The following is a 20,714-nucleotide window of genomic DNA, read 5'->3' as shown; positions in this document are numbered from 1 at the left end:
AAAGGACATTTGACTCAAAGAGAGGTAAAATTACGGTATAAAATGTTCTAAAATTAAGTGCGAAACGTGTTAATATACATGAAAGGGGGAAGGGGAGTGGTAAAACATCTAATATGGTCATTAATAATATATAGTAAAACCATTAAATTAAATAGCATCTCTTGGTTGGTAATGTATATATCAATTCCTGGATCAGCCGCATACAGCTAATTAATTCACTTTGTAGCCTGTGCATGCATACTACTTCACCTAGCTGTACGTTGTTTAAGGAGCATCTACTGTAGCTAAAACTGATGCCTATAATTCTGCAGCATGTAGAGGCTTTAATGTTAATATGTTCCAGTCACATTTTCATTCAAAGAAGTTGCTTTGTATATATGCCATCTTCTCACACATTTACCAAAGATCATCACCACTTATCATAACGAAATCCCACTTTGTCAGGACTGTCTCCACATTACAGCAGCAGCATTAAGCTTTCATGACATATGTTGTAGCTTAGAGTTAGTACCTGTATTTAAACACTTAAGAATGATAGCAAGTCATGTTTTTCATCTTGTAGACTTGTTGTCTTTCTAACTGGAAAGACCCAAATGTGAGGTGTGCTGCACATTCACTGTGCCTGATTTGACCTGATTGCAAATGTGCATCCATGTCATTTTAAAATGGATGAGATATACTTGTAGTGGTGTATATGTCTGCACAGTGTTCATGTAGCAACTTACACAGCATTTGTTTTTATTAGAACATGGTTTTCTGTGCTTCTCTGTAGGACACTGGATATCACATTGGACCTAAAAGACCCACAGTACCCTGAACATAACCTGGGCACCTTGGAACTAGCGGTCACTCTGTCACCAAAGGAGGGAGACGTGAGGGATGCTGTAAGAAAATTATATGAAATTTCAGTCAGATTACTCATTCATCTTTCTCTTCCTGCACACACTACATTTCCTCCTCATTCAGGGGAATTATTATTTTCTATCTAACTCACCATTACGCACATCATGTCTGACATACTGTGGTTAATTGCACACATAGAAACACAGAGGGTATTTTCAGTGCAAAACCACACAAATCAATATAAAAAGTTATTTGGTAGTCACAATTAAAGTTCTGTAACAGTGTTATTTCAGTTCAGTGAACTGTGTCTCCATACATCAGAAACTCAGGCAGGATTTGTTGAATTGGGATGTGCTGGCTTCATTCAGCCTTAGTTGCTGGAAACTCTTCAACTCAGCAAATACATATGCATAAACACAAGTGTAATTAATATGTTCTGTGGAAAAGTTCCCTGTTCAAAGAGCACTGGATTCTCTTTCTTAATTATGTTGGCTTGTGCCTCTGCGGACATGCTCGATGTTTCAGAGTTGCATTTATTTCTGTTCAATTATTTGTTTGGTTAATTGGACCCCTGCATGCTCCATCCGGAACAAGGCAGAGTCATGGGGGAAATATTTTATTCCTTTTGATCTGATGTCTTAATTCTGCTGCTTATTTAGTACTGTAGTTCAGAGAGTCCATATTTGACAGAACAAATAAACTCTATTTAGGTTAAGCATCATTTTGGATTTCTCCAACTGTGAAGAAAATTGGTACAAGGTTGTACTAGTGCATTCTGGATGACTCACTTTGTTGCCACCTACTGGTACAGTATGGAAGGGTAAGGGATGATACAGAACTGAATCTATTTCGGAATGAATTGACTACTTAATCACTAATAATCTGGTAATTTCAGTTATTATGCTGAATCAACAATGCTTCTGTATGTGGTCATCTGTGTAATATATTGTGTGTTTTCAAATTCATGAGTGTTTGGATGACATGAGGGAATTGTGTAAGTTTATTTGTGCATATGTAAATTGCCCTCACATCATGTAATTATTATTTTTGTGACAAAAATAGGATCAAGCCAAAATGTGCGTCATGTCATAAGACTTTCAACTAAATATCAGTAGTTCTATGGACATGTCCACTTGATCAGTAGAAAAAATATTTACTCAGTATGTTCAGTTTGAGTACATCTGTTTTTCAAGATAATTCTCCATCATCGTTTCCAAACAATCAAGTACAAAACACACACCATTAAGACAAGTGAGCAGTGATTTCATCTGCTGTCTTGAACTTTGTAAAAGTATCAAATATGTTCATGCTCTGTGAGAAGCACAAACTGCAGCTACTGTATACATTCATGTTTATCTCTGTGTGTGCATGTTTACATAATGCAAATACCTCATAACACCATATGACAAGTGAGAGCGCTTCTTTACAGTTCATTGCTTATCTAACTTGCATGAATGACAACAGTTCCCCTCTCCTCATCTAACCTCCCCTGCACCAGACCAGGGCTAACATCTGAACTTCATACACCCCACACCCTTTACCCTCTGACCCTGCAGCTTTAAGGGGGAGACAGTGGGGGGCGCTCTGTAACCACTTTGTCTCATTTACAGACCATGCTTTTGAGAAGGAACTGGAAACGATCTAGTAAGGTAAACTAAAACAGCATGTAACCCCCCCACCCACAAACTTCCAACTGTACTGTAACCCTACTACCGACCGCACCTCACCTATCCCGCACTCTTCACTGGTTTCCTGGTACATGGATGGAGTCTCCCCAGCCCTTTCTCTTTCTCCCTCCTTTTCTTCCTTCCACAGTGGTATCAGCAGTTTTTTCTTTCTTGATCAGTTCTTAAGTTTTCATTATCACCAGCTTATTTTCCACAAGCTGCAATATACCACCAGCTTTTTATATTGCCTGAAGTGACTCCAAGCTACACTGAGCCTAAAGGGGAACTTTACATGTAAAGTCATAAGCTGTATAAATCCACATCCAGGGTGGAAGTAATGCTGTACAAATACTGCTATTGTTAGGAAGAATGTTTTTGGAATTCTTTCATTCAAACCTTTTGGATTAGATATATTTTAAGACGTTTAGTATTTCAGTTTGAGATCGTCAGTGACAATTACTGAATTAAAAGTTAGACCAGGCTGTAATAGTACACTTTCAGATTACATTACAACATTCATTGCCAGAGACAGATTGTCAACATTTACTGTTGTGTGAGTCATTAAAAAGAGTGAAGATCCAAGTTTGATACTGTATCTTCATGCTTCTTCCACCTTTGATCTGCATTGTGTATTGCAGCTTCTTTGTGAGAAAATAAAGCAATTGATTTGTTTTTAGGGGTTTAGGAGTCCTGTACAGCAAATCACATGTAAAATAAGAATTGTTATTGATTGATGACTAATCATAGTACACTCTTAGACCCCTTTACATCAAGTGGAAATCCTTGATGTTCACGTTATTTTGAGTTCTCATTTTGCCATACATAAGAGACTGCAACCTTATGGTTTTGTTTTTCGTGACTCTTGTTGGCTGTCAGGTCAAACAGAAAGCATGCTGGTACGGGGTCTGCTTCTTATTTGCACATGCATGAAGCTCCTACCTTGTTTTTTAGCCAAATACTGCAATATAAGTATCAGGGACAATTTTGTTCAAACGGTTGTATTTATTCGCAGCCTTGTTTGCTCATGTTTCACTTGTAAAAAGGTACTTAGGTATCATTATGTTATGATTGAGAGGGAAACAAGCTAAATCTGGAAACATACTTTTACTTTCAGTTGATTTCCTAAATTGCACCAAGAGACACTGATTGATTTCTTAACTAACAGTAAAAAGTTTGATATCCACCAAGAGACACAGATACACATTTGAAGTGTGCTTGGTTGGAGCTGGGCAGACGTCCTGCTGTATCGCGCTTCCCCAAACCGAGCCTTTGATGCCTCTAAACTGGGCCACCCCGCCTGTGACTCGGGAATTAGCTCAAACACTAACTAACTAGCTACTGTGCTACCCCACCAAAAAAGGCGCTGCTCCTGAGTTCCTCCCTGCCTCCGTGCTCGACAGCGTACAGTACACGGTTATTTTTACACAACCACTTCTTTTTAATGAAGCATATGTGAGTGCTGAACCCACAGTAGGAGATGCAAACTATTCAAGAAGTAGTTTGAAATAATAATTATGAGTCAGAGGCATACTGAATTCAGGTCTCTCTAACTTTTACCACCAGGCAAAATGCTTATTTTGGCACTTCAAACATTTTTCTGCTTCCAAAGGGCTGACAAAAGTTGAACCATGTGCAAGGCAGTATTAGTTCTTAAACTGAACGTTAGCATCTCTTACACGACTTTCAGCCTCCGAACATCTCTGTGCACGATCTCGTTCCTGCTGTACTCTGGCAGAGAGGATGTGAATTCCCAATCCAAATAGCCCATGGTTTTCTATAACAAGAGATATGTAGCAACAAAACAGGGAAACAATTAGAATTGTGCTTGAGTAGGACATAACAGCGACCTCTCATCATTAGCATACAGTGTGTTAGGAGCAAGTGAACGTGAGAAATGAAAGAAGTGGGAGTTGCTGTATGGGAGGTTGGCTGTATTGCAGGGAGCCATTCGCATTGTTTAATGTCTGGAGAATGGAAATTAAGAGGCTCCGTCTCCAGATCAAAGGCCTGCACTTGCGAGGCAGGGTTTGTTCAGAGTTTAATGAAATTCACCCGCAAAACAAAAGCTATGCTAATAAATTCTCCCTAACGAGGAAGGAGGAGAGAGAACGGCAGCGAGAGAGAGAGAGTGAGGGGTGTATTTGTTTGACAAATAAATACCCTGCTCTTTGTTTTAGTGAAGGATACTGACATGATTCAAAGAGAGGTTAAATAGGCCTGTAAGTGCTGAGAAAACTATTGGGAAAAAACTGACTTAAAATATGGATAATCATCAATCTGAATTTGCAAAGCTGTCAACTTACAGCACAGCCAGATGGAATAAGAAATTTACAGAGGTACACTGTAACAGCACCTCGGTGGTCTGCCCATTTGAAATAAGACAAGCCTATAAATCACTTACCTCCTTTGTTTATTCTTTAATATATTTAAAATGTATACAAAGAGACCAAACTGATGCGGTAACATAGACGTACATTATTTTGCATACTGAAAGATTTTTGGTCTATAGCAGATTCTCAGTGAACACAGGAGATAGAAAGAGGTCAGGTATGAGTTCTTCATTTTTCAAAAAATGAACGTCCGTTCCTCTAACAGTGATGATGTAAGCATTCTCAAGTATAGAATATAGAGGGATACCTTTGATTATAACCTCTAGTGATGTTTTGGTCAGGTGAGCTCCCATTTTGTGTTCAACTGTTTTCTTGTGCGTTTTGCCTGCTCCTCTCTGTGTTGTCTGTTTGGTACAGTATTTGTGATTTTCCTCTTTACAAAGAACACACAAGCCATAATTCTGTCTCTGGGGTTAATTAAGGCCTATGTCTGTGAATGTGTGTATTTTGTGGGTGTTTCTGTATCTGCTTGTGTCTGTGTAAATGCATGTTTGTGTAAATGTTTCTTTTGAATTTGTGTGTGTGTGTGTGTGTGTGTGTGCGTGTCTGTATTGGTGTCTGTGTCTGTGTGTGTGCCTGCTGCAGTATCAGAGTATGCGTCTGTCAGATGTGCACAGAAAAGCCCAGCTGTGGCGAGGTATAGTCAGCATCAGCCTGATAGAAGGTCGTGGCCTGCAACCCATGGATGCCAATGGCTTTAGTGACCCCTACGTCAAATTCAGGATGGGGCACCAGAAGTACAAAAGCAAGGTAAACACCTCTAACATACCTAACATTTACTATGCACTTTTACTTGATCCCCTTGCACTTTGTCTTATGGAACAGATTTAGTACTTGGTACTTACTTCAAGGTCCCCAACTGCACTGAAGCTTTAATACTGTCCCTCTGCCAAATGAGAAAATGTAAACACACTCCTGTTTGACAATATATTCTTCATGAAGTAGTTAAAAAGGAACATTTTTGGTGTTATTTTATCACAGCTTAAAAAATAACAACAAAACAGCTTAAATGATCCATATACTTTCAGGTACATACTGTACCTCTTCATAGATAAAATATTTTTGCACCAGGGAAAGTAATTGCTTCCTTGCGGATCTTGTGCCCATAATAAACCTACAATAAATAAATATTTATGATCACTTGCACACTTTTTAGTCACCTTTCCTATCTCTTCTTTCTTGACTTAACTTAGTTAAACAGGAGGATGACATGAATCCCATTAGTGTGCACAATTAATTTGAGATGTCTTTGTCTGATGCTGTGACAGTTACTGACTTGAAATTCACATGTGTAGTTTGTTCATATTTTATCAGCTGTATCATAGCTGTATTATGGCTGTATCAAAGCCATTTTATTTTCTTCTGTTGTTTACCCAGACAATTCCCAAAACGCTGAACCCCCAATGGAGAGAACAGTTTGATTTCCACCTTTATGATGAGCAGGGAGGCTATGTGGACATCACGGTCTGGGACAAAGATGCTGGGAAGAAGGATGATTTCATGGGAAGGTACTGCAGTCTTCTTCATCACTCCTTCTTAGCCATCTCACATCTTTGACCTTTCAGGACCTGACAGTCAGGGCAGATCTTACATGAAGAGACTGTACAATGACAGTTTTTGCAAATTATTTTAATCCAAAATGGCCATGCCTGTAACTTGCCTACCTTTTTTAAAACATCCTTTTTCAATATCCAGCACATATTACAGCAGAGTACAGAATTCCTGTGCAAATTTAACCCTGGGTAAATACCAAGGCATCCCTGTAGAGGTTTTTTCCACCTTCCATCAGAATGGAGGCACTTGAGAAAGCATATGCTCTGAACACCTTGACCTAAGTCCAATATTAGCCTGCCTCGATATTAGCTGGAGATATATCAAGGGCATGACAGAAAATCAATTCACCTGACCTTAGGTGCCTACTTAAAGGTTTTAATTGTGTAAGCTTCATCTAAGTTGTCCATAGTTGCTTATATTCTACACACAACATTTGACATGTATATACCTTTACTGTATTAAGTTGTTGCTGCTGTAGAGTAGGGTAAACACTGTTTCTAAAAAGGAAATGAGAGATCTCTGTCTATAGGGTTTCTTTAACTTTACAGATGCTCTATGATAATCACTTCTTCACAGACAATTTTCCTGCAAACTTCAGCCCCCCAAAACAGCCACACTAGCAGTTTAGTCTTTATTGCCCTCTCCAGCTTTAGGTAGCTTCCTCTTTTACCATCAGCCTATTTTTCAGCATGGTCAGCTTCCTCACTAAATGTACAATATTCTAACTCTGTAATTCAGTTTCTATGTTTGTGCATGTGTGTGCACTTTAGGTGTACCATCGACCTGTCACTCCTCAGTAAAGAACACACGCACAGGCTGGACTTGCAACTGGAGGAAGGCGAAGGTGTGCTCGTGCTGCTGGTTACACTCACTGCTTCCGCTGCTGTTTCCATCTCAGACCTGTCAATCAACATGCTGGACGACCCGCATGAAAGACACCAGATCATGCAGAGATATGTGAGTTTGTTTTTTTCTTGAGTTTAAGATAAGATTATGTGGTCTGGATATTTTTGACAGGAACGTTTTTAGTTTGTGAGAGCTCCACAGGAAAACTTAAACATCAGGCAGACTTTTGCTTTTCGAGAGAGTTATGAGTCTTATAAAAACACAACAACTTTGATGCAGTCACCCTTTGTATTACTAATTGACCAAGTGTCAACAAGTGCAAGTTGCAAAGACAATGTTTCTTCATGTCATGAGTCAGACTGTTATGAAGAATATCTCTTATTCATCAGGAACAGTCTCTTCCTTTGCAAGCTAATGTGCTGAGGTTTGAAAGAAAACCCACCAAGCTGCAGCTGTGATTTGAGGTTAGAAGCGGAGAGCAGAGGAGTTGGAGACGCACAAAAGGGAAAAGGAGGATGCACGAGGGTATAGAGATCAAGGAGGGAGACGAGAAACCACATATCTGTCAGGCAGAGTTATCTGGATTAACTGTTTGGAAAGGATGCGGGCTCACAAGGCCGGTTTGTTTCTGCTGCTACGATTCCTACCACAACTATTGTGTGGTATTTGCATCAGTGTCCTGCAGTGATTTGTGCATATTGTGAATTTATGATTTATGCATGTGGGCTTATTTATTTCAGTGTAAAATGTCTCAGCTAGTTAGCCAGTTGTCATTGATTTGAGCTTAGAATTAGAGAGAGAGCGGGAGAAAGAAAGAAAGAGAAAGAGCCCTAAGGCCCCATCTGCTCCAGAGGCCCTCCACTCAACACAATGGTTCCAGCCTATGTCTTTGTCTTAGCCTAGTTAACCCTTCGCACCCTGTCATCCTCACTCTTTGCTACAAAGACACACACACACACACACACACATTGTCAATTCACTGACAGCTTTGACATGAGACATTTCTCTGCACATCAACAAAATGATGTGTGGTGTTATCACTCTGCAGCCATATATGGATAAGTTATTTTAATAGAAATGTGATTGATTTGTTCACGTAATATTTTCAGTTTAATTTGAGAGTTAATAACAAAACATATTTATTATTATTGCAACTATTACATTGAATTGAAAAAGCATTGTTGGAGGACCTTTTGCCACGAAAAGCCACTTGGTTTCGTGTGTTTTTATGTGCAGGTAAACAGTGTGTGTGTGTTCACATACTGTACTGTACAGTGAATAGTTGTGTCATTGTGTTTGAGAGCCCATACATGTAGGAGGTGTTTCGGTTTGTATCTTTTGGTGTGTGCATAAGCACCAACGGTGCGGCTCCACAGGCCGAACACGGGTGCCACGACCTACATAACCGTGGCGGTGCCTTATTGGCTAGCTGCAGGAGGTCGATCACTCTGCTCCGCGCTGCAGCATCCACCCAGCATCAGAGGGGGGAGCTCTAGGACCAAGACACGCGCGTACTGTGTTTCTCCTCACAGTCACAAAATGAGGGTGGGGAGCATGAGTGTATGTGTGTTTGTGTGTTTGTGTTTGTGTGTGTGTGTGTGTGTGTGTGTGTGTGTGTGTGTGTAATAGGGGGCGAGAGGTAAAGGGTGAGGGTTGCACCGGGAAGGGAAGGCGTGTAAAATGAAAAGAAAAAGCTATTTCACCTCTCTCACAACTCGTGCAGACCCCGTTTTTCTGCTCGGCTGAAGCTGAGACATTTCCCTTCCTTCGCCTACCTCTTTTCCTGCCTCCTTCTCTCTCCCACACTTGGCATCTCTGTCCTGCTCTCGCATAAGCGCCGGCTCTTTTTCTGTCACCGATGTGGCCCTCGTGTTAGATGAAGGTGTGGGGAGATAGAGGGTGCTGAAAGGTGGGGGCTTGCAGATGGAGGGGCACATTGAGGTCGGTTTGAAGACTTGAATGGTTTCTACCTATTAACATATTCCTTTTCCCTAGACTGGCTGTCTTTCAATAAGAATTCAATAAAGATGTACCTTATCAAAAAGCACTGATAAGACCAAGTACCACCACAGTGTAACAGTGCTGCCCAAAGCCCAATCTGTGTGTGTGTGTGTGTGTAGGTGTATGGCATTGTGCTTAGGTGCAATTTTACTGATTAGTATTATTAGCTCGAAATCAGCTGCCCAGCACAATCCTGCACAAAGCATCCAACTACTGCTAATCGCAAACAGACACACTATGCAGACAGATGCAAAAACAGCACCTACCTGCGTCAGCTATCCAATAAAAAGATAGGGGTTTGGCAGAGCAATACCAGTACCATGCTGTCATCGTTGCAGCTTTAAATAGCCGGTACCTTCACAAACAATCCTAAGGAAGAGAAAATCATTGAAATCGCCTGCTCGCTGACCCCTCAGTGACTCACCTCACTCCTCATGAAAACACACACAGTGCTTGTGTACTTCAGGATATGTTGTGCAGTGGATTGCAAAGAGTGGCCATTATAAAAAAAAACAACAACACACTCACACCCATGCACACTCTGTTTAATGGCCCGATTTTCTACAGAGACCATTAATGATTTTAAATCCTAGAAATGTCCTTGTCGTTTGGTTTCACACAACTCTAATACACACTACTACCTCATGTGGTCAGAATAAGGTCATTGTGCTGTATTTGGCAGGTGTTTTTTCCCCCATTCCAATCTGTGACCATTGAAGAAACTCATTCACTCTCACTCTCAATGCATCACGGTGGCTTTCTCTGTGCACAAGCTGTCTGTGTGTGTCCATCAGGTGTGCGTTTACGCCTTTTCAGCAGCATGCATGCGTGTGAATGAGTACACATGAATTTCTCTTGCAAACTACTTTGAATGCAGTGGAGCTATATGCAACACAGTGCAATACACAAACTCAGTGACAACTGCCTTAGATGTACTATTTCTCACCGTAACCTTTCCTTCATCCCTAATTACTGTTTCCCAGAAGAAGAGAGGGACAGAGGGAGAAGGAGAAGAAGAGATTTATGCATTATGATGGCAAAAGGGGCACACACACTAATGGCTCTTAATGGGCCTGAGGTGGCCGCAAGATGAGTGGATGAGAGAAGGAGGACATGGTGACCTCCACTGAAGTGGTGGCACTTCACCACCCACCCCCATGTACTGTATAGCACACAGACACACACCTGCAACACCTCTCCTACCCACTCCATTGCACTGCTTGGAGGTGAAGTGAAAGGACACAACCTGGACAGGAAGTGCGATAAGGGGCTGCAGCAGAGTGAGGGACGGGCAGAGAGCAAACTTTGAGAGAGACTCTTGACAGTGATCCCGAGCTGATGAACAGGAGTGGGAGTCAGAGGAAGTTGTTGGCATTTGGTTTGTGTTTGAGCGTTCACTCATTTGATCAAATATACCCCGTCCCAAACAGCTGCTGGGCAGATGCTGTGTGTGTGTGTGTATGTGTGTATGTGTCTGCGTGTCTGCGTGCGCGCGCATGTGTCTTTGTCAGTGTTTGTGTGTGAAATTGTTATTTGCAGTGTTGATGAAAGGTGACACGATGACAGTGAGTCATAAGGCTATAGCAGTGTTGATTCATTTGTGTGTCTGTGCCGTGTCACACAGACGGGAAGAAGACGTCACAGTGACAAGATGTCAGTCAGAGACAGGGCGGGCGGGGGTTTGTCTTATGAAAGCCATCTATGTCCTTCCATTTTTTCTCTTCTCTCTTCATCCCTCTTTTTCATCTCCCTATACCCATCATTCCACATGCATGCTGATGGGGGGGGTGAAGACGTAAATGAGGGGGTGGGGGTTGGTCTTGGCTCTTTCTCTTTACCTGTCTGTCTGTCCAGTCCATCTATTGCTGTCTATATTTCTGATCCGGATTTGAATCCTTGTGGAGGATGGAAATGTTCTTTCCACCAATCATGGATTGCGGCTGAACCCTAAATGTCCCCTCAGGGAGACTGTGTGGTGGGAGGAGGAAGGGATGAAGTGCGGAATTGGTTGGGGGATGAAAAAAAAAGCATCACTGCATATATATATATATATATATATATATATATATATATATATATATATATATATTAGAGAAGTAATTTTGTCTCATTTCCTTTGTTCAATTGCTGTGCTAATTTTTGTGTGGTAATTTTAAATACATTTTTATATCCTGAAATTGACAGAATACAAATGCATGTGTGTTTGCCTATAAAAATGTTTTTATATGGAAAGTAAAACATGTCAAATACCTAAACACAAGCAGCCACAGAAGTTTACCCAAACCAAATGCATCCTGAAGTTCACAAATGTTTATTTAAATCACAAACTGTCTGACGAAACATTACAAATGTGACCAGTTAAATATGAGGTATATCCGTAAATATCAGATTCTATAATAAGTAAACATGATTATCAATCTGACCAGACATTTGAAGTCATCATTTGGTACAGTTTTTGATAGTCACTGCTGCAGACATATTTTGTATAGTGCCAAGAAAGTATTGTACAGCCTTACGGCTGTATTATCAGCATCTTGCTGTGCTCAACTGTTGAACACCCAAGCTAGTCGGCCACTAGTTTGCCCTCGTCCCTTTTTGTGTTGCCTCCCTCGTGCCCTCTCTCTGACTCCTTCTCTCCCTCTGTCTCTCTTCTCAGCTTCTCCCCAATAATCACAACAAGCAGCTGTATCTTCAGAGAAATCATGCCTTAAAATTGAGAGTTGTCCCCTCTCTGCCTCTCTCTCTCTCTCTCTCTCTCTCTGTATGTCTCTCTTTTTTCGCACTCTTTTTCCCCCCTCTCTTTCTTTCACACACACTCCCCTCTCATCTCCTTTAGAGAGCTTTTGGACAATGATATCGCTGGAAACAGGCAGAGTCTGACAGAGTTGGTAATAATGAATTAAGTCTGTAGCCTGGCCCTGACTCTGAAATTTAAATTATAATTACTCCTGTGGGGATGGAAGGGGTTATTGCCAGAGAGAGAGAAATAAATTGAAGTGAAGTGCATTTCCACTCTGCTTTTAAGACACGCCGACATGCTACTCAATTTGGCCTCAGTGTAGGTTTTTTATGCATGTGTTTATACCTGAGTATTTGGGTGTGAACAAAAGCATGAGTTTATGATTGTGTGTGTGTGTGTGTGTGTGTGTGTTGGAGTGTTGTGTCAGTGTGTGTCCGTGCCTCATGGCCCAGATCTCCACAGGTTTCCCTTTAGTCGTCAGATTTACAAACTAGTTTTTACACAGTCATTCCTCTCTGTCCTGGTTATTAAAACCGCGTGCACACTGTATTTCCCCTTTCTCGTCTTAGACAATCCCAGGGCCTCATGGCAACTCCTGTGTATGTAAATGTGTGTTTGTGGTGTGTAAGCATGCAAGAGGAGAAAAAACATGAGTTGGGAATAGGTAAAGTATTTGTGAGTAAGCTTGTGTGGCTAGCTGTTCCTGTTTATTTACTGTGAATCTCAGTTTGGGGACCCCCCCACCCCGCGCTCCCTTTCTTTTGTTTCTGGATGTTGTTAAAACTGGACAGTGTGTGAAGTGGTGTGTTTGCCTAACTGTTGTATGATATCAGTGCCAGTCATGCTTCACTGGATGTGTCTACTCAGTACAATACCTCTGTTATCACATTATCAGCCTAATACTCTCTCTCCATCTCCCTATAAAGCAAATAAAGAGACTTATCATTAGATGGCAACAAATACAAATAGTGCTTGTATGCTGTAATTTCTTGCACTCTTTTCTTTAATATCCTTCTTCATATTCCCATTTTGTTAGACTTTACATTGCATATGCAGGGATCATTGAGTGTTGTAAGAATTCTCTTGTTTCAAATAGTCTGTATTTCACTTTCACTTTCTTCTTTTGCTGATACCAACACTGCTATTCACACACCCTCTTAACACCTCTTTTTCTTACACACAACATTGCAAGGAAGCAATTTCGGGAGTGACAGTAGAAAAGTAAATACCAGCCAGGGTTTTTTGTGAATTTTTTTCCAGACTGACAGCACCACAAACTGAATCAGCCTTTGGTTTAAAAAAAAAAAAAAAGATTATTCATTTTATAACACACATCACATTTCCAGTTATTTGTTAAAACTGCATTTGGACTTCAGCATTTTTGTTGATTTTGTGGATCTCCTCAAGGTCAATATACAAACAGAACGTTCCACTAAAAGACAGTGTCCTCTGTAAATGACTATGTGACGAGCTTATTTATTTTGACTTGATGAAAAAACTTTAAAAACCCTCACTCCAAATGTGACAGCGTACAAAACAAATTTTTGTGCATTTTAGTCCTCTGATTAGAAATAACAACAGCACTGAAATCTGTTCTGTTTTATCTACTCAACATATTGCCTGTTTTCTTTAATGACCTGTGTTTGTTCCTCATTTACCTGTGTGCTCTAATTTGTCGTAACCTTTTATGTAATACATTTCCTGTATGGCTTGTCTTATTTACCAAATCAATAGAGTTGCATTTTATCTGAAAAGTACAAAGTTAGGAAACATCACAAACAAGCAAGAACTATTCAGTGAAATAAAATTCTGCCATTTGTCTGCCGTTAGATTCAACTATAAATGCCAGCTCTACATTTTCAAATTAGGACTGGTAAAGGACATATTCTACCCTTTCTTCTTTTAATGAAATGTCAGGCTATTGACCTGTCTTTCTCTTCAATGCTAATTTGCTGTCCTCTTTGACCTTTCACCCCTGTCCCTGTGATGTTTCAGAGCCTGTGGAGGTCGTTCCACAACCTGAAAGATGTCGGCGTGGTGCAGGTAAAGGTCATCAGGGCGGAGGGACTGATGGCAGCAGATGTCACAGGTAAGACAGTGACCTTAAGTCCAAACAACAGGAGTAAAACCTCTGTAGTTCTCATACACATTGTCAGAAGTTAGTGTCTTCATTTTTCGTGTCCATACTCCTTTGCTCAATTAACCCATATTTTTTCAGTTGTTTTGCAACTGCTATCAGAGTGGGCACTACGTACTGTATGTGAACTGATAGGTGATGCTATCAATTACAAGTGTATTATTTCCTTTAAATAACTTTTGCTTAAGTTTTTGGATCTAGACATTGAGCTATTTTTCCTCCACCACCAATCTGCCATAAATCTAGCCAAAGATAAAGTCAGGGTGTAATTTTGGTTTAAGGGATGATCGTCTGGGAGAATCCTCAGAGAGAGAGTTAAAGTCTACTTTGTGCAGGACACTAAATTTGTCTCTGCATTTTTAGAAAAGATGCAGGCTGCTCATTTGAATAATAGAGAAAAAGTACACATTTGAACCAACAAATCTCTCTCCCTCCTCCTCTCTCCTCCCGTTCTTTCTCTGCTTGCTCTCTCTGAATCCTCCATTCTCCATTAATTCTTACTTTTAATTAGGTCTACAGTGGACAGGCCTAGTTTTTCACTCCGTATTATCTAGTAGAGAGAAGGAAGTGTGTGTGTCTCTGTATGTGTGTCTGAGAGAGCGGGGGGGAGAGAGAGAGAGGGGGAGAGAGTGTAGAGTTTTTCTCCATTTGAAGCAGCCACAGTCCCATTAGCCAATACAGAATAGAGCTGGTTGATTTGGGTTATTGCGTGGAGCGACCGGAGTGCAGGGCTAATGGCTCTTGTATTTCACTCGGAGCAGAAATTTGCTCCATGACCTCGTTGTAGAGCTCATCATTCAGTCTGAGCTTCATGGATCCTTAAAAAAAAATTAAAAATCAAGACTAAAACTGAGGAAATATATCATCGGTTGATTGTTTGCTTTTTACTTTGTCTCTGCAGACTCAACATGGTCATACAGTAGAGGACGGATGTGATTTCAGTACAGTGTTTTTACATCCTGTGATGATCGGAAATTTGTTGCCACAGGTTCACTTCACAGTAAAAGTGCAGTATGTCTCATGATGCCAATCAGGGCGCAACTGATTTGATTATCATCACTGAATATGAGACGATTGGAAAGAAGTGTTAAATAGAGATTTGGTAAGCCACAACAAACATGCTTTTTTAGATTTAGTGTGGGCTTTTGTATTGGAGCATTTCCATTAGTTCTTGACATCATGATGAGGGACCATTTTTAATTAGAATAGGTTTTTACTGAGATGCCTCTGTTGCCTGCCAAATGTGGTTTGCTAAACACTATGCTAAAAGACAGTATATACAAGAAGGTATTTTTACGTACGAAACATTTTTGGTTTCATATGTGGGTTTACACACAAAACATTTCTGTTGTTGCCAAAGAGATCTCAAAGTTAGACAGTTGAATTCATGCGTTCCCACAGACACAAAGCAAATACATTTCTTTTGTTCCCCAGCAAATATTATTTTAGTATTTTCAGTCGAATGCTTCGCAGACAGATACAGTAAGTGACATGATACAACAGACAGGCAAAGGGGCTGTGTCTAGATGGCTTATCCCTGTTTTGAGTCTGACGCTCTGTGTGTGTGTGTGTGTGTGTGTGTGTGTGTGTGTCACTGGCAGAAACAATAGCCCTGTAAGAGCCACATAAGAGCCCTCACCGCATGAACACCCTATTTTAACATCCCAGACCAAGAGAGGGTCAGGAGCAAGGTGAGAGAGAAACAGGCGGACAGACAAACAGACACAGGGAGAGAGAAAGGAAGAGGAGGTCAGTGAGAGAGAGAAAGAGTTCACCGTCTCTCTCCCATTCATGCTGCCTGTCTCCTCTCCTGTCTGTCTCCTCCTCCTCCCTCTCTCTCTCTCTCTCTCCCTCCCTCTCTCTCTTTCCTCTCTGGCCATCTCTCTCTCTAATTGAAGTGTTTTTGTGGAGTAGCTCCTCTCCAGCCCGAGTAGGATAACTGAAAATAGTCTCTAAAACCAACAATCCCTTTTGTCTGCCAGCTCTTGTCCCTCTGAGTGGATGCTATACTGTTAGAACATTTCGGTGGAACACACACACACACACACACACACACACACACACACACACACACACACACACACACACACACACACACCCACACACACACACAGACACACAGACACACAGACACATGCACACACATGCACACACACACACTCGTCCAGCAGTTGTTGCACCACAGAATTTGTAGATTCTCTTTCAGTCAGCTGGAAGTACAGTATACATTTTCAATGGGTGCAAGGGGAAATAAAAAGGGCAACAAAAATGCAATTGATTTACATTTTAAAGTCTGAATATTAATTAATTGTGATTATACAGGAACTTGATCATGCATTCCCTTTCTAACCTCACCCCTCACTAACGCTAAGCTTCCTGCGAGGCAATTACAGCGCGCTCCCCCGTCTCTGTGCTGTATTCATCCTCCACACTTATCTTAGGGCGCCCTGAAATGAGTTTGAGCGCGCTCTTCGCTGCAGACCCTCAGCGAGCGCCACACAGACAGGACCCAGAGGGGGGAGGAGCTTTGCTCGGACATTACCTGGATGATCGCTGAGTGGCGCTCAAACCTGAGCGTGTAATTGGTTAAGACAGCTGCCTCTGGTGCTGTTTGCCAATAAGGTGAAAGTTCATCCCCAATGACAACTGGCTTTCTGCAGCAACGCAACCTGCCATGTCATTAAAAGCAGAATATTAGAGAGAAAATGGGGGAGGGACAGGGTTCTGCAGAGATAATTTCCATGTCTTCATTTGGGTGATTGCATTTAAATTTAATCAGACCTGATTTGTTTATGCTATGGAAGTGCTTGAGTGATTAAGGAAGATTTGAGATTTTCACTACTGTAAAAATACTGAATGAAAACTGCTGCCAAAATATTATTTCCACTTGTTTACCATTTCAAAATACACCTGTATGTGGAATATATCCAAGGTAAAGTTAGCACCGTAATACAATACATGGTTTGTATTGTGTGTATTGTATTATGTGCTGTGCAGACCACAATTTAAATGGCTAACAAAGTGTGTACATAGAGATCGACTGAGAAGTAGGCTCTTGACTTTCTTGTATTTTGTCTATTTTAATGTATCTTATATCGTAGGAGTCATAGCTGTCAATATCCACTTCAAAGACTCTACATCAATAGAGCGTCACAAACAGATATGAAAGGCAACACCTACGGCTCAACATTGATCACAGTGACATTTACTTTGCACACCCACTAAATGTCCTGCCCTTGTCACAACATTTGAAGAAAATCACACCAATCAATGACACTCGCACACACATTCTTCCCTGTGGTACACACACTCAGACGGACACATACGAGCACACACACAAATGTGACTGGGGTCTTTGAACTCAATCACAACTTTATCGAGTGTTATTATGCAACAGTTTGGCTTGAATAACATTTCAATATTTAATAATATTTTTCTCTTGGAATTCGTGTAGGACATTTTTTTTTTTAACTTCCTGACCCAGCCTTTTCAAGTGATAATCTTGAACAAACAGCTCAAAGACTCCCAACAGTTTTAGTAAAAAAAAAAAGATCAAAGACTGAATTAGGAGTTTTGTTGTTCTTATTCCATTTTGAGGCAATTGAAGGGGGGTGGGCATGGGGAGCTGGCCGTCCTTTCTGTGTACAAAGAGACTGAAATGTGAGATCTTAGTAAATAAATAGATAAATAAATATAGGACATAGTACAGTACGCTATTCTCAGGAGGATGAAATAACTTTGTGATTATTATTTTTTTTCTCATCCTCGTCTCTCTCATCCTCTTTCTATTTGGTTACATAACCGTAAAATCTGAATTGAAAGTTTTGTTGGAATGAATTAGAATAAATGAATATGATTTAGCCATATGTCAGATGTATGTTTTATATAGGTCTTTAAAGTTCTCACATAGTGTATTTACATTTTATCTTTTGGCAGAGACAGGCTACTCAAATTATTTCATACAAGATGCAGTACTTCAGTTTTTGAAAATTATTCATTCCTTAGGATTAGTTTTCATGTTTTTTTTTCTAAAATATATAAAAGTAAATTTCAGAATTAACACCCAAATACTTTCACTATACAGGTGTTAGGGGGAGATCTTTCATCATTTTTCATGTTGTCCTTGCGTTCACTCACATTTTTCCTCATGTCGTTGCAGCTGCCGCTGACTCGCTGCCACTTGTTTTGATATCGCTAATCATTCTCACACCCCTGCTCAGCTGTCTTTATCTTCTACTTCGAACTTCTCTGGCCTTCAGAGCCACATCACCCTCTGTGTTCTTAGCCACATCCATTCTTAAAGTCCTCTTTCTCTTTTCCCTCTCCCGCCCCCTCCCTGTGACTGCCCAGGGCACAGTGGTCCTGGAGCTTATCTCCTAGTTGTCCATGTTCCCAGGGTGTTGATAGAAACGGCTTGAAGCTGTTCCACTGATATGCTGTTGTATAATATATACGGCATTGGGGCTAAAAAATGAAAGAATGTTATTATTGCAGTTCTGATAAGTCCAGGGTATTGGAGCTGTCATGTGGTACTGTATAAGGGGAGGATGCTACTATCTGTCTTAATAATATGAGGGATTGGAGATAGACAAAAGCTGTTGGAATTACTTATGATTCTCAAACTCAAGCTAACAGAACTTCAGTATCTACTGTATTTATGTCACTTTTCACTAAGAAGGTCATTCTTGTTCTTTTGTTTGGCAGGTAAGAGCGACCCGTTCTGTGTGGTGGAGCTGAGTAACGATCGGCTGCAGACGCACACTGTCTACAAAAACCTCAACCCAGAGTGGAACAAGGTCTTCACTTTGTGAGTGACTCAGGATATGTCAGACAGATGTATACTGCTTGTATTCAATACGTTTTTAATGTAAAAAAAAAAAAAAAAAAGTGTTTTATTCTTATTTTTTTATTGACACATCTTTGAATTGAAGAATGCTTTGGACAGATTAAATGAACATCATAGCATTTTCTTTTTTAAATTCATAGCATTCAACAGTTAATTTGTTGTTTATCAGAATAATTCTGGTTGGCCTTAGTATTAAAAAATAGGGTGGCCACAGTTCATAGTGTGTATACTCTATTTCTGAACTGTGAACTTCCAGCTGTCTGCTCTTTCTAGTGTTTTAAAATGTGTTGTGTGCCAACAAGAAAATCCAGGGCAAGAGAAGAGAAGACATGAAATTTTAGCTTATTCAAACGTCAAATTCCTTTTTAAATACACAGTTATGGCTCTAGTTAAATGTTAATGCAGATCTAATTCTACATAATATCTTACATGATACAGTTCTTTCCACAGTACAAACTTGTGAATTCCCAGTGATGGGACGGATTAATTTAGTCATTCTTTGAGTGCACATCTTTCCCATAGCCTCCTTTCTATACATATCATCAGCCATCTTCTTGCTAGCCTAGTTTTCAAGAGATGACACGTTTGAGCTTCACATTTAAGTTCTACTCAGCTCGGCAATGTACTACAATGTCACATAATGCATGTTAATGGTGATTTTTAAACATTTATGTAAATGCAATACATGGTTCTCAAATATGAGACATTTTTTATGCTTCATATAGCATTTCAGATTTTAAACTGTTTTTCTCTGTGTCTTTAATATTTAAAGAAGGTTGTGCTAGATGTGATAGCTTTCACACTGTGGCACATATTTTAGTATATATGTCAGTGATGTGGTCTTTGTGTGTGGTCTAGTAACGTGAAGGACATCCACTCGGTACTGGAGGTCACTGTTTACGACGAGGACCGAGACAGAAGTGCAGATTTCCTGGGGAAAGTGGCTATTCCTTTACTAAATGTGAGTCAAAGATAGATTTCTTTGCATGTGTTTCTTTTTCTTTTCCCATGGGGATAATGTGGAGAACATAGAGGAACAGAAAGAAATGAAAACACACAGTGGAAGATATAAAAAGCAGAGGTTATTTTTGCAACTCCACAGATGAGACTGTTATTATTTCACAAAGAGAAAGAGATGACAGGAAGAAGGAAGAAATGGAAGAGAAGCTGAAAGAAAGAAAGATTGATAGGTGAGAAGAAAGAAAGTGAGGGGATAAAAGATAATATGAAAATGACACTGATCGAGAGATGGAACGATGTGATTTGGAGAAAAGAGAAAGAAAAGTGTCTCTTATATTTGAAAAAATATAGATAGCCTGTGGATGAACTGTGTATCTAATATATCCATGCTCTGCTGTACAGTATGATTCCCAAGGATAGTTAATTTCTGTTTGACAGAGCCGAGCTGCAGTGGGTAATGAACAGGTACTTGTCAGAGTTGCCACAGTTGTTTTGGGTTCCCTGTCAGCGCTAGCAGCTGGGGTTCAAAGGTGGCCCGGGGAGCCGATTCAGCCGGGTATTGCCAGACAGACGCCTGTCATGTCCCTCTCCCACAGATCCAAAATGGAGAACGCAAAGCCTACGCCTTGAAAAGCAAGGAGCTGACAGGGCCAACAAAAGGGGTCATCTTTCTCGAAATAGACGTGATTTTTAATGCTGTAAGTCTTTCTTTTGCTTTTTTGATTCTCTT

At 40.4% G+C, this 20,714-nt stretch overlaps 1 protein-coding gene across 7 annotated transcripts in view; it reads left to right on the top strand.

The window, feature by feature from the left end:
• mctp1a (multiple C2 domains, transmembrane 1a) overlaps positions 1-20,714 on the top strand; it is a 143,790-nt gene that overhangs the window by 74,492 nt on the left and 48,584 nt on the right. For 4 of the 7 annotated variants that reach the window (XM_085787089.1, XM_085787092.1, XM_085787087.1 and 1 more), the window contains exons 5-13: positions 773-884; positions 2,454-2,492; positions 5,486-5,650; positions 6,278-6,408; positions 7,225-7,411; positions 14,037-14,130; positions 18,883-18,985; positions 19,883-19,985; positions 20,581-20,682. In XM_085787089.1, coding sequence (XP_085643215.1) covers positions 773-884; positions 2,454-2,492; positions 5,486-5,650; positions 6,278-6,408; positions 7,225-7,411; positions 14,037-14,130; positions 18,883-18,985; positions 19,883-19,985; positions 20,581-20,682 — 1,036 coding nt within the window. The remainder of the gene's footprint in view (positions 1-772; positions 885-2,453; positions 2,493-5,485; positions 5,651-6,277; positions 6,409-7,224; positions 7,412-14,036; positions 14,131-18,882; positions 18,986-19,882; positions 19,986-20,580; positions 20,683-20,714) is intronic. The other 3 variants (XM_085787088.1, XM_085787093.1, XM_085787090.1) reach the window with 1 other exon arrangement.

Source organism: Trachurus japonicus, chromosome 9, assembly GCF_045865225.1.
Source record: "Trachurus japonicus isolate A0001 chromosome 9, Traja_1.0".
Classification (NCBI taxonomy): Eukaryota; Metazoa; Chordata; class Actinopteri; order Carangiformes; family Carangidae; genus Trachurus; species Trachurus japonicus.
Note: the sequence above shows the minus strand (reverse complement) of the source record. Positions and strands in the feature narration are given on the sequence as shown.